Below are 14,280 nucleotides of genomic sequence, written 5' to 3'. Positions count from 1 at the left end.
TTACTTCAGTCAAAGTATAGATACTCCTGGTCAAATATTACTCCAATACAGGTAAAAGTTGTTCAGTTAAATTTTTACTTGAGTTAAAGTATTGGAGTAAGGAATGGTAAAATGATCTAAAATGATTCTCACCGAGTTCAAATTAACAACACTCCCCCAAAAGGATAGCAGCACCCCCTGTCTGCAAGTCAGATACAATGCCAGACCCCTGCTATCCTACAGTTCAGCTTTCGCTTGAGGCTCAGCTCCAGTTGAGTTCCGGTTTTATCAGCCATAATGTAAATCCATCTGTTTTTTCCTGCTCGTCTCCACGAAGAATTGGCCCAGTCTCACCACTGCAGAAGATCTGCGACGCTAAAAGACTTTTGGCACTGACACAACGTCTCGCTCATGGTCTCCTACTGCCCACCTGAACATGGCTGGGTTTGCTCTTCCTCCCTTTCCTCACTACCTTTCTTGTGTGTCAGTAACTTCACAAGAACATCACTTGGTTAAGCATGGCTCTTCAAGAGTAATGCCTCATGCTTGCATAGTTATTCATTCATACATACTTTAGGTGATGAGGATGTTGTTATTGTCTACCGTCAGGCCTAGTTGCCGGTCTTCCTGTGTGTAGTTTAGACCCAAGTATTCGTTCAATTGGTTTTATTCCAAAAATTAAAAAAACGAAACAAAAACAAAACTCAAATCCGAAAGCACAGAGGAACCAGGCAAAAAACAAGACGAAAATCCAAAACAGGGAAAACTGCAGCATGCAGGCAGAACCAATATGTCCAATATGTTATCCAAAATCAGAATCTAAAAACAAGCCAGAGGCAGATGTAGAAAATCAGCCCATGAATCAGGCAAACATGTTAGCATGGTAAAATCCAAAAGAGGTTACCATAAACAAGCAGAATAGTACCAGGCAAAGAATCCAAACGGTTAGGAGAGGTCAAAAATAGGCTTAGAACATCAGAAACACAGAGGAACCACGAAGATTTAGCAAGGACATAGACAGAGAACTGGGCTTAAATACTCTGAGATAAAAAGCAAACAAGGCACATGACAGAGACAATGAGGTACAGGTGAGTTAGGTAACAAGAGGCCTGGGTCAACATGTCAACAAAGACTCTCTGGCGACATCTGGTGGTCAGTAGTCCAACCCGTGACGTGTGTATAGCAGATGTGCTTCTATTCCACTTGAATTGCAATTTATTCAACATTAGATTTATTCTGTGCTGTTTGAGTTTGATTATTGTAATAAACGTGTACATTCGCATTTCTACTCTTTGAGTAAACCTGTGTGATAAAATATTTCCAAGTTATTGAATGTGGTGATCCAGGAACTTAGTTACAAGTATTGAATTCGAAGAGTATTATTGTACTTGCTACTTTAATACTGTTATTTATTATATGTATGGCTAATGAAGAGGTATTCAGAATAATTTCTAGGTTGAGTGTTCAGAGTGCTGAGCTATAAAAAGACATTTTCAGAACAGGCATAACTGTAATTTCATTGGGTTCAGGTTCTGAAATAAGGTTATGGTTACAGCTAAGTGGTATTAGTGTTAGGTCTAATGTTCACAGTGAACCATTAACCAGAATTTCCCTATATCATTGGCATCTCTATTTGGCTGTTGATGTTGGAGACATTCAATGTAAATGCATACATTTAATCTGTGTTGCATACATTTAATCTGTGTTGGATCGGAATTGCTCACTGGCAATTTTTTCCATGGTAATTATGATATAAGTAGTTGGATGAGTGTTTGACACAGAAATGAGTGGTTCACTGGGAGCACATAACCTGCGCTGTAAAAATGGTGTTGATCAAATATCAAGTTTTTGTACAGAAATCTTTGTTTCTAACGCAAAAGCAAACTTTTACTTAATTTTCCAGCAGTGGTGTTTACACCATCCTTATCCTGGTTTTACGGGAAAAGGAGAACAAATATTGATAGACTTGTTGAAGAGCAATGTACAGAGGCCAGCTGGAATGATATTGACAAGACAAAAGTCCATTTGTATTTTTGACGATGATGAAAAGTCTAAATAGAACTTGGCGTGTGTTCCTGTGTGGTATGTTTCTGTTATTAGGCTACATATAAAAATGCAAAAATGTCTTACTTTTTATAGTGAACACAATGATATTCAACTGTTGTTTGCAGTTTGTTAAAGCTGTTTTTGAACATTTTATATTACTGATAAAAATCCTTTTTCATGGTGCAGAAATGTTTTTCAGCTGAATGATGTTCATTTTAGCACATTAAACCTGAGGGAGAGAAAACAGGCTCTACTCCAGATTTCAAAATTACTAAGTTATTAATGCTGCCAGGCCACCTCAACACTAGAGGGCGCTCCAATGGTTCTCTCACACCGCTCACTCACAGTTCGTTCATGTGTCCTTGGTTTTTAAAATGTTTGCTATAATAATAAAATTGCTACTACTACTACTCCTAATATGAACACCAACAAAAAGAATGACAACAACAATATCACTACTACAACTATTAATAATAATGATAACAACAACAATTATAATAATAATAATAATAATAATAAGCCAAAAAAAATCAGCAAAGTCCTGGACCTGCAACTTGAGGTGCAAAAGATCTGCAATGTGAAGGCCCAAGACTTTGCCAGCAGAGACTGAACCCCTGAGAAGTCTTTCACCACTTAGGATGCCTCTGTAGAACACAAAAGGTGGCGGCCCTCATCAATGCAACACTGCCTGGAAGTGGAACAGCCGCCCCAAGGAAGAATCGTGAAGAACGAACAAACAATGATAAGAAGAAGAAGAAGAATGACGCATTTTATTGAAATGTTATTAGCGAGAGTTAAAGACATATAAAGCATATATGTAGAGATATATTAGCATATCTTCAGAAATGTGCAATACATGGACTGACAGCTAATCATTTGAATTAAATCACCCTATAAAGTACATCAAACTGAGGTCCAAATGCCAAACATGCGCTACTTTTCTCAGAAGAAGAAGAAGAGACTGCTGATCCAAGACCAGTTTTTTGCTTTGGTAATCATGGTTAATACAATGTCATGAACCAAGAGGGTTTGATCATGAATTCTGATATGCTTGGCACACATTGGCTCTGAACATATGCACATGCACACGGTTGTAAAACACATGAATGAAAACAGTGATGGACACAGATGAAGATGTGTGTACCAGCTTTTAATGTACTGCTTGTGCATTAGCATGTCAGTAAAGGATTTGTGTATGTTCTGTGTGTTTCAGCAGTAGTCTTCACTTTGTGTGTCTCCCTTGCAAGATGCACCCACGAGCCCCTGTGTGTTGCAGGTTCGTGTGCGTGTGCGTTTGCCTCCACTGCATGACGACCAGCCAGACCAACAAGCCCAGTTCCCCAACTGAAAGACAGTTCCAATTCGATCTAGATGGAAAGAAAAGTTAAACATTTCACGGATGAATGAAAAAGAACAGACTAAACAACTGTAAAGTATAAACATATAGGATGTCTATTAAAACAGCAGGGCAAATACTCACACATACTCAGGCAAACACACATGCGGAGACAAAAGTGCCCACACATGTACACACGCACACACACACATGCACTCATACATACGCACACACTCATACAGTGATACACACACTGACACACTGAAGGCTCTATTTCTCACCTTTAATCAGGTCAGCACGTAAATTCTGGCAGGCTATGCCCTCAAACTCCTTTGGACAGAGACACACACACTTGCCGTCGACTAGGGAGACGGTGCCACCATTCTGACAAGGCTGGCACTTACACACACTGTACTCTGCCACGTAGTCATCCAGAGCCCGTCGCAGGTTTGTCCTGCGCTCCTGAGCTCCGTCCATATCCAGAGGAATGAGGTTATAGATAGGTTCCGGCTTGGAGGGAGAGAGAGAGAGAGAGAATGAGAGCGAGAGAGGGAGGGAGAGAAAGAAGGAAGGATAAAGTGACGGAGACAGAAAGGAAGGAGTGAAGAAGAAGATGAAGAAAGAGACAAGAAAAAGGAAGAAAGAAAGAAAGAAAGAAAGAAAGTGTAAAAATCACAGTAGAAGCAGATATAAGTTAGCGGGACAGAGCGGGTGAGGGTTTGGGGGGGTGGGGGTTAAGATAAATCGTTAAAAAATTGAAATAACAAACAAATCACTTTCAGGTTCAGCATCAGGATTTGGTAATTCTATTAATAAAAGATTTTGTGGCTGGTACATACCTCACTGTGTATAATCGTTGGTTTGACACCAAGGCTCTTTGCCCAATCAACATAGTGGGTGAAATCCAGGATCCCATCCTTTGAAATCTGACTTTTCATTGCCGCTATTGACTGAGGTGTCCCCCCCCTCACAGCAGTTATAATATCTTCAATCAGAGGTTTTTTTTCATCCCCAACTGAAAACACAAAGATCAGATATCTTTGTGTGAATGTGTGTGCGTATGTAGGGGCGGCATGGTGGCACAGTTGCCTCACAGCAAGAAGGTCCTGGGTTCAATGCCTGGTCGGGTCAGGGTCCTTTCTTTAAGGAGTTTGCATGTTCTCCCCCAGTTTCCGCCATGAGCTCCAGTTTCCTCACACAGTCCAAAGACATGTAAGTTAGGTGAATCAGAGATACTAAATTGCCCCTAGGTGTAAATGTGTTTGTGTGTCAGCCGTGCGATGGACTGGGGGCCTGTTGTTGTGTTTATTATCACACCAATTTGCTTGGGAGTTAAGGAGACTAACTGGTGAGTTGAATCAGTGACATCACAAAAACCTACTCAACATTTACAGGACATCATCATTTCCTGTGTTAATTTTGGTCATTATCAGGAATTTTGAAGGGGAATGTTATAAATGTTGCAGAACACACACACATGAATGCACACGTTCCCGCGCACCTGCACACCACACACACACACACACACACACACACACACACACACACACACACACACAGAGTCACACAGGCTCACAAACCTTCATCTTTGTTTGTCACACTTTTGCAGAACTCTGGTTTGACGCTTAGGTCGCCACTGATTCCAAAGTTTCCTATGTCTTTAACTCCAGCGGTAATGTCATGCCCAAGTGAAATTCCAACCTTCAGACAGTCTGACAGCATCTTCTCTGTGATAGCTGTAAGCAAGAGAGACATGAGGAAAAGCAGCTTGGGGGCTTATCGTAACAATTCAGTTTCAGCTTTATCTTAAATTACAGTCTCTTTTACGACGAAGGGAGTTTTACAATTGTTGCCTTAGGCTTGATCACTGGGGTTCCAGCAAAACTAAACTGGAATTGAAAAGCTTTGAACTTACCTTTTGTCTTGAGTACTTCTGAGTTCATGACGTAGACGAGTTCATACTCTCCACCAGTCCTTGCGTTCATGGTGTAGTGTGTGCCATAATCCTCCATGAAGCGGAAATACCTGCCCTTCTCGTATTCCTTGGGCAGGTGCTTTACGTCATCCAGGAAAACCTCTTTCAGCATCAGGCCTCGTGATCTCATTCTGTATGTGCCCACCTGGACTTGGCCTTTCACCCGTATGAAACTTTTACTCTTGAGTTGATATTGGGGAGGAGTGAATGAAGAAACAAAATGGAGTCAGAAGTTAGAGCCAAAATGGTGGACATGGAAAGGGGGGGGGGCAATAAATAAGTTAGCTCAGAGTTAGCTGAGATGTACCTAAGTGTTTCCCCTTATGCATCTCCAAGTCTGAGATTATAAAAATGGACTTCACATTTAGTCTTCAGTTATTCGCGGAATACAAAGAAAGTTTAAGATTCTCTGTGAATACGATCAACACTAGTTAAATGGACCATTTTTGGCAAGTGACTCCAGGGTCCTGTGTCATTTCCAGCTTGGCTTCAACATAAGAACTATCTGCTTGATCGAAATGTGTTTATATTTCATTATAAACAAGGCCTTGTCTGATATCTCAGATACAGTCTGAATACTTGGCTTACCTTGGTTGTGCTGTGTTCTGTGATTTTTTTTATCATATTTTTCTTTTCGTAATCGAAGTCTACGCCTGGAGAGACTGAGCCTGACACGGTCGCACCACCAACTGGAATCTCAGGCAATGAAAACTTGAAGGACAATCCCACTCCTATCTTAAAAGTAGAGTCTTCTGTGACCTCTCTAATCAGAGAGTGGGTTTCTTCATAGATGTCTTTTGAGATCCGCTCTTCCGCTTTTGACTTAACAGACGAACACAGAAAAATACAGTTATGAGCTTGTGGCAGATTAAATATGGTGTGCCACAAGGCTCTGTTCCTTTTCTGTTTTCCTTATGAACCATTAGGAGACACAGACAAGATTGGAAGCATGGCACTGACTTCCATTGTTACGCTACTGACACACACAAACACACACACACACGCACATGCACACACACACACACGCACACACACACACACACACACACGAACAGACACACACACAAACACTTACACACATGAACACACACACAAACACACATATATACCAGCAAGAGCAGATGAACTCTCCCAGCTCTCTTGATTAACCAAATTGTATAAGGGACATTAAAGACTGGATGGCCAGCAGTAAGTGAGTCATTCTATAATCTGGGGTACATTTTGCATAAACGAAAAAGTACAAATGTACAAAACTGCAAACAATGTTCTTTGTCAGTAGAACAATCAGTGGTTCAAGTTGGCATATTCCTTCAGCGTTACATATCCACTAGTTGCAAAGCTTAAACATTAACAACTTTTTTTTTTTTTTTGCTTTTTTAAGGGAAAGGATGTTTCTTACTACTATTTAGTATTACTATTATTTATTATTTATTACTACTATTGTTTATTTATTATTATTTAATACACCTGGATTTTTAAAAAATGTGTTGTGGTGTGCCATATACAGACTGATAATGATAATGATTTGATAATGATGGCTGATGATGTAGACTACTGGGTAACTTATGTGACAGATAACATTGTTGACCATTTTATTATTTTGACCATAGGTTCAATGGTAGGCCTTGCCTAGCTGACCACATGTCATTTCCTTGAACCGGTTAATGTCAAATTTGAACATATGATTGAATTAAAATTATTAAAAAATTGTAAACCATAACAATGTCCGTAACATACTTGAGGGACAATTAATATACTCATTGACAATGTGCTATTATAGATAAGATATTGAAAAAAATGAGAGCACAGTGACCACAGTGTGTTCAGTGTGTCTGCCACAGAGGAAAATGACATCATGTGATGCTGGTGATAGGGTATTGGCAGAAACCATTTTTGAGTTGCAGGGGGGAGTTCTTTTAGTAACATAGTTGACAGAACTTTTGAAGACATGAATAAATTTAGATATTTAAATTATATAAATGAAAAAAAAATCAATCTGAAAAGTATTATTTTTCTTTAGTACTTACACTTTTGAAATGAATAAAAAGTAGTTGTTGTTGTCTTTAATGGTTTGTATTTGTTATTTTGAAACCAAGACACCCTCAACTGAAAAATGGACATAGCAAAATTGTCAATTTCAAGCTGAATGGAACATAGGATGCACATAATGTTTGTGTAGTATTATAACATGCTTTCCATTAATGAGTAAAATATGATATTTTTGAAGAAAATTGTTAGAGTAAATGTTATTATCATCAACGAACATGGAATGTGCCCATGATTATAGAATGACTCAACTTCCTCTTACTGAAGTCTGATAAAACTAAAAGAAAAATAATTTCTATCCTTGGACCCAAGTCCACAAGAAATCCTCAAGAAATAAGCTGCCTGAGCTTGAATTCTATTTAAATGGTCTCACTGCCATATCACTACAGTTAAGAACCTTGGAATTGTGATGGACAGTCACTGAACATTTTGAACCTATGTTAGTAATGTAGCCAGCTAATTGTTACAATAGTAATGTAACAATTTATAGTCCACCTTGCTGTTTTAGATCACAAAATACACACCTTATTTCACAGTCCAGAATAGAAAAAATCTACAGTTGGTGGCAGGTCCCTTTCCGACATGGCTCCTAATGAATAGTCCTTTAACCGAAGTCCAGCACTCAGACACACTCTCTCAGTTCAAGTCTAGACTAAAGACTTATAGCTAATTACCATAACCAAAGGCACTGAGGTGGTGCATTGTTGTAATAGAATGTTTTGGTGAACCTAGGCATCAGTGCCATCTTCTCTCTATTCACATGTGATCACTCAAGTTTGTTGGCGACGGAAGAGAGTGTTGTTGATGTCTCAGGGACCCCTTATGGCTATGGGGTCTCCTATTTCTCCCTATTTTGGTTTTATACTGCATTAATTAGGGTTGCTGGAAAACTAGTGCACTCAAATCAAAATCGTTTTAAAGCATTTTACAGAACTGTGCTACATGCTTCAGTGTACCTAACATTCTTGTTTCTTTTTTTTTTTTCCTTCTCTTCTCTGCCCCAATATTGGAGTACCCATTTTGAAGTCTACAAGCTACCACTCCAAAGTGCCTGCTACTAATATGACGCCTTAGTCGTCCTGCCCTCCTGCTCAGGCCTCCTGCAAGCCCCTGTTCTTTGGTCCACATGCAATGCTAACTTCCAATCTGACTATGGAGCCAAGATCAATCCATGTTTTTTACCGACATCATTATCACTGTATTAAGTTTTGCTTATTGCATTGGCACTGATTATCAGAGTTTGGCTTTGAGAAGTGCAACACAGGTGACAATGTAAGGGTTCACCATTCCCATTTCTTTGTGCCCTCTGGACGGGATGGTGAAACTTCATTTATTTGCTAAAGAGGACTCACATCATAGTGGAGGACGCCGACATTCCATGGCAACCTCTCAAACTCCAACGTGTCAGGATCTCTCACACGGGAACATTGGCCATTGAAGTTGTTGTTATTAAAAGGATTCATGCGAGCTCCAGAGCCCAGGATGTTTATGCTGTCAAAAGAGAAATGAGATCCGATGTGGAGAGCGGATGCTAAAACGTCTTGACCAATAAGAGAGAAGATACCCAAAGGTCTTGACCAATGGGTGAGAAAATATCCACTACTCTTGACCAATGACAGAGGATACCCAAGCGTCTTGACCAGTGGAAGAGACAATATCAAAGTCTCTTGACCAATTAGAGAGGGTACCTAATCCTCTTAACCAGTGATTGTTATTTAATGATTGGCTGATAATCATTAACTCTTCAGCAACAAACATGACTTTATTCTCTATCTAATCTCAGAAAGTTGTTCTTACCCTTCTCCAGCCTCACTGGCTGCAAAAGACAAAAGTAAGTTTTGGTTCCCACATGGAGACCTCTCTTTTTCACAGTCCCATTCATCTGAGCCATCATCACAGTCTTCATCAACGTTACACACCAAACGTTTCTTTATACACATCCCTGATGGAAACAGAAAAGACAGCAGGTGTCTTTCAAATGAAACTTAAATGTTACAGCCTGTAAAAACACCATATCCAAACAAAGCACTCTATATTCTGACAGCACATTATGTTTGACCATTGAATCAGGATATTTGATTTGAACCACAGTTCTGGATTTGAACACTGAGAGTCAGAAAAATCCAGTTCACATTGTGACTCTAACCTGTATAACCTACTCGCACTGCGAATCAGACTACACAATTCACACTGTAACTCTGAGCCATACAACCTAATTCACTTTGAGACTTTGAGTCATATTATCTTAGTCACACTGTGGCAACATGATTCAAATCATTTTATTCTCACTGTGACTCTGAGCCATATTATCTGATTTATATTGTGATTCTGTTTCAGACCACACGATTCTTAATCATAATTTTGACACTTATGACCTTACTGAGACTGAATGAGAATCTACTGACCTGAGTCGCACTTGAAGTCTGAGCTGGTGCAGACAGGTTTCGGTTCCTCCTCACAGTTAGCTGTACTAACACACGGTTCTCGATCACCAATAGGCTCCATGCATGGACGGGCACCAAACTGACCAAATGTTTCAATACTTCTGGAGCGATACTACAGCACACAAACCAACAGTCTACAAAGAGAAACTTGTGACACTGATATTAAAAAGACTACAAGTTATTAGTAGCCCACAAAAAATCTTTTACTGTCCCCCACTCATCTTTTAAAATCAAACCACTACGTCATTTATTGTAATGTGTGCATCTGTATGTGTGTGTGTGTGTGCATCTACATATGTATATGTATATATTTATATGTGTGTGTGTTTGTGTGTGTGTGGGTGTGTATGCGTGTCTGTGTTTGTGCATGTGCTTGTTTGTTTTATTTGCCAGTATGGTAATCAGTAAGTCAGTTTGCTCCAAACCTTGGTCTTAGTGCAGGGGTCACAGGGGCTCCAGTCAGACCATGCACTCATCTTGCACTCGATGGCTGGTGGGTCACTGGCATCACGAGTATTTCTCCTGGTACCCTGTCTGCATTAAGAGGAGGTCATTTATGTTCTCCAAACTTCTCATTTCATTTGCACAGAGGGTTAGACCTAAAGTGTTCCCGAACCCTCTTTGAAGAGCAATTTTCCATTTTTCCATGAATCTCAGTTCAAAACCATCAGACACTAAAGGAAATCTTAGCTCTCTCACACAAGCAAATTCTTCATGCACTTCTCAGAAAATGCCATACACTTGGAGAAAAAAAAAAGACTCTAATTTTCATGCTTTAGAGTTCAACGAAACACTAAGCAGTCAACCAACCAACCAATCAACAAACCAAACAAACCAATAAATAAATAAACTATTGATATAATAATATTCCTGTTTCCATCAATCCAGATCAGTTAAATAAAAAAGTTTTCAGTATATAATTCATACGTACACAGACTTCGCCTCAGTCCAAGGAACAGCCTGATATAGGATGCATGTCAACACGCAAAGAGCTGCCCAACTCCTCATCGTGAGAGTCACGTTGAGAGGATCTGCCGTCTGGCGCAGTGAGAGAATAGCTCCTCAATTTAAGAACCACACTCCGTCTATTAATAATTAATCCTAGTCATCTGCATACTTTGGGTCTTCATTCCTTGCATGATTGCGTCATGGGAACATGGCAAAGACTGAGGGTGTTACTGTCAGTTTAATGATAAAGGATAGTACCCTTTTCTTTCTGTAAAGACAGATATTCAGCAGGGCTGCCCCCAGTTATATGTAACACAATTTACCTACATCTCCATTTGGCTGTTGCTACTGGAGACACTGAATGTATACATTTAATCTGTGTTGCATACATTTAATCTGTTTTGGATCAGAATTGCTCAATGGCAATTTTTTCCATGGTAACAATGATGGAAGAAGTTAGATGAGTGTTTGGAACAGAAATGAGTGGTTTATTGGGAGCACATAACCTGCACTGTAAAAATGGTATTGATAAAATATCAAGTTTCTGTACAATCAAAAATCTCTGTTTCTAAAACAAAACCAAAATTTTATCTCATTTTCCAGCAGTGGTGTTTACACCATCCTTATCCTGGTTTTACGGGAAAAGGAGAACAAATATTGATAGACTTGTTGAAGAGCAATGTACAGAGGCCAGCTGGAATGATATTGACAAGATAAAAGTCCATTTGTATTTTTGACGATGATGAAAAGTCTAAATAGAACTTGGTGTGTGTTCGTGTGTGGTATGTTTGTGTTATTAGGCTACATATAATAATGCAAAAATGTCTTACTTTTTACACAGTGAACACAATGATATTCAACTGTTGTTTGCAGTTTGTTCAAGGCGTTTCTGAACATTTTATATTATTGATAAAAATCCTTTTTCATGGTGCAGAAATGTTTTTCAGCTGAATGATGTTCATTTTAGCACATTAAACCTGAGGGAAAGAAAACAGGCTCTACACCAGATTTCAAAATTACAAAGTTATTAATGCTGCCGGGCCACCTCAACACTAGAGGGCGCTCCAATGGTTCTCTCACACAACTTGCTAACAGTTTGTTCATGTGTCCAACATTTCTGCTATGATAATAATATTGCTAATAATACTAACACTACTACCACACACCATTACTTGGATTGTCTCAGCAGCCTCTGATGTAGTGTTGTCTTTCTATCCACACACCGGCCTCAGTTAAGTAGGACAGAGCGGCTCTTTGTAACTGGGTGCTGAACTTTCTGATAGACAGACCCCAGTCAGTCAGAATCGGCAGTCGCACATCCAGCATAAGAACTGTAGGCACAGGGACCCCCCCCCCCCCCCCCCCCCCCCCCAGGCCTGTGTGCTGAGGCCCCTGCTGTACACACTCTTCACACACGACTGTGTGGCCTCCAAGAACGACACCAGCATCATCAAATTCGCTGACGACACAACAGTCATTGGACTGATCACTGGCGTACAGGAGGAAGGTGGCAGATCTGGTGTCATGACAACAATCTTCCCCTTAATGCAGGCAAGACCAAGGAAATGATCATTGACCCAAGGAGGAGAGGGAAGCTGCACACACCACTGCACATAGGTGAAACAGAGGTGGAGAGGATGAAAACCTTCAAATTCCTTGGTGTCTACGTCAGTGAAGATCTCACCTGGTCACACAACACACACAACATCATTAAGAAGTCCCAGCAGCGACTGTACTTCTTAAGAAGGCTGAGGAAATTCGGCATGCCAGCTAAAATTCTCATCAATTTCTACAGGAGTACAGTCGAAAGTATTCTTACCAGCTCCATCACAGTCTGGTATGGAAACTGCACTGCTCAGGACAGGAAGGCTCTCCACCGTGTGATCAAAACTGCACAGTCCATTTCAGGAGCAGCCCTCCACTTACTGCGGGACATTTATCACACCACACATTTATCAGGAGGGCCGACAACATCATCAGGGACACCCCAAACCCCTTCACCACATGCAGAACAGTTGGATGCTTTAAAAATGAGTCCTGACATGATGTTCTTTTCTTACAGTCCTTACTGTGACGGCCTGCAGTGAGACATCTAAAATAAGGGCCTCTCAACTTCAAAAGCTGAATTTGACCTTTTAGTGGTTGATCCTTGATTTTGTTACAAGAGCTCAAAGCATGACCTTTCTGACAGAAAAGACAAGAATTCTGGAAAGCATATGCAGGTTTAGGAGAACTAGATTTCTTCTGATGGAGTCCTTTAACATCATCTAATCCACATATAGAAACACTTGCAGCAAAACTATTTCCTTTTGGGCCTCCTTTCCCAGATCTTGCTTTCTTGGAACTTTTCTTACTTTCGGAGAGTGGATCAAGGATGTCTCCAAACAGTGGATCATTGGTGACTGTAGCTTGTCTTCAGATGAATTCTACCAAGTTTGAAAATCTAGCCCATCTTCCATTTCTTTCTTGGTGATCACAAACTAGATTAGATTAGATTAGATTCAACTTTATTGTCATTGTGCAGAGTACAGGTACAAAGCCAATGAAATGCAGTAGCATCTAACCAGAAGTGCAAAAGCATAGCATTATTTACAGGTAAGTGCAGGTAGTGAGTACTGCAGTAGTGATATTGTATCTTACATTATATACAGCATTATAGACAGTGGAGATATAGTATGTACAGCGTTTAAGACGGTGGTGAGCAAATATACAGATATGTACATGTATATATATTTAAATGATCTACACAGAGGTGAAGCTGCCAGAGTAGACAGAGGAGTGTATATGTATAGGTTGATAGATATAATAGACAAAATATATACAGTATGTATATGTACAGTTTTAAATAGGGTAAAAGGAGCAGGAAAACAGTGCATATAGTACAGAGATAGTGCAGTGGAGTGCAAATGAAGCTAGCGCTGTGGTATGGAGTTCAGCAGGGTCACAGCCTCATGGAAGAAGCTCTTCCTGAGCCGGCTGGTGTGGGAGCGGAGGCTCTTGTAACGCCTGCCAGATGGGAGGAGGGTAAAGAGTCCGTGGTGGGGGTGGGATGCATCCTTGATGATGCTTTTCGCCCGACCCAGGCAGCGTTTGGTGTAAATGTTCTCAATGGTGGGCAGCTGGGTGCCGGTGATCCGTTGGGCAGTTTTCACCACCCGCTGGAGTGCTTTACGGTCTGCTGCGGAGCAGTTGCCATACCACACTGAGATGCAGTTGGTGAGTATGCTCTCAATGGTACAGCGGTAAAAGCCCACCAGTATCTTGGAGCACAGATGAGCTTTCTTAAGGCTCCGCAGGAAGTAAAGCCGCTGTTGTGCCTTTTTGATGAGGAAGGAGGAGTTCAGGGACCAGGTGAGATTGTCAGAGATGTGGACGCCCAGGAGTTTGAAGCTAGGTACACGCTCCACTACAGCTCCGTTGATGTAGATGGGGGCGTGTGCTTTGCTCCTAGCACGCCTGAAGTCCACAATGATCTCCTTGGTCTTCTGAGTGTTAAGGGCCAGGTT

The 14,280-nt window shown here is 40.5% G+C and overlaps 1 protein-coding gene across 1 annotated transcript; it reads right to left on the bottom strand.

The window, feature by feature from the left end:
- Positions 1–2,775: 2,775 nt before the first annotated feature.
- Positions 2,776–10,880, bottom strand: LOC115806205 (complement component C9). Its single transcript, XM_030766983.1, has 11 exons — positions 10,758–10,880; positions 10,252–10,360; positions 9,788–9,938; positions 9,180–9,324; positions 8,735–8,873; positions 5,925–6,158; positions 5,277–5,517; positions 4,942–5,097; positions 4,201–4,376; positions 3,643–3,871; positions 2,776–3,392 (listed from the first exon to the last, which is right to left on the bottom strand). Exons 1-11 carry the CDS (start codon positions 10,832–10,834, stop codon positions 3,235–3,237), a joined length of 1,815 nt encoding a protein of 604 aa, XP_030622843.1. The 5' UTR covers positions 10,835–10,880; the 3' UTR covers positions 2,776–3,234.
- Between the last annotated feature and the right edge of the window lie 3,400 nt (positions 10,881–14,280).

The sequence above is a fragment of the Chanos chanos genome, chromosome 1, assembly GCF_902362185.1.
Source record: "Chanos chanos chromosome 1, fChaCha1.1, whole genome shotgun sequence".
NCBI classification, from domain to species: Eukaryota; Metazoa; Chordata; class Actinopteri; order Gonorynchiformes; family Chanidae; genus Chanos; species Chanos chanos.
The sequence above is the reverse complement of the archived record's forward strand: the minus strand, read 5'-3'. Positions and strand labels throughout refer to the sequence as shown.

Coding starts and splice junctions, on each gene's coding strand:
- LOC115806205 (XM_030766983.1), bottom strand. CDS start 10,834: ATGAGGAGTTGGGCAGCTCTTTGCGTGTTGACATGCATCCTATATCAG. Junction 6,159..8,734: donor TCGGCGTCCTCCACTATGAT/GTGAGTCCTCTT, acceptor TCGTCTGTTAAG/TCAAAAGCGGAAGAGCGGAT. Junction 3,872..4,200: donor CAACGATTATACACAGTGAG/GTATGTACCAGC, acceptor TCTCCCTCCAAG/CCGGAACCTATCTATAACCT.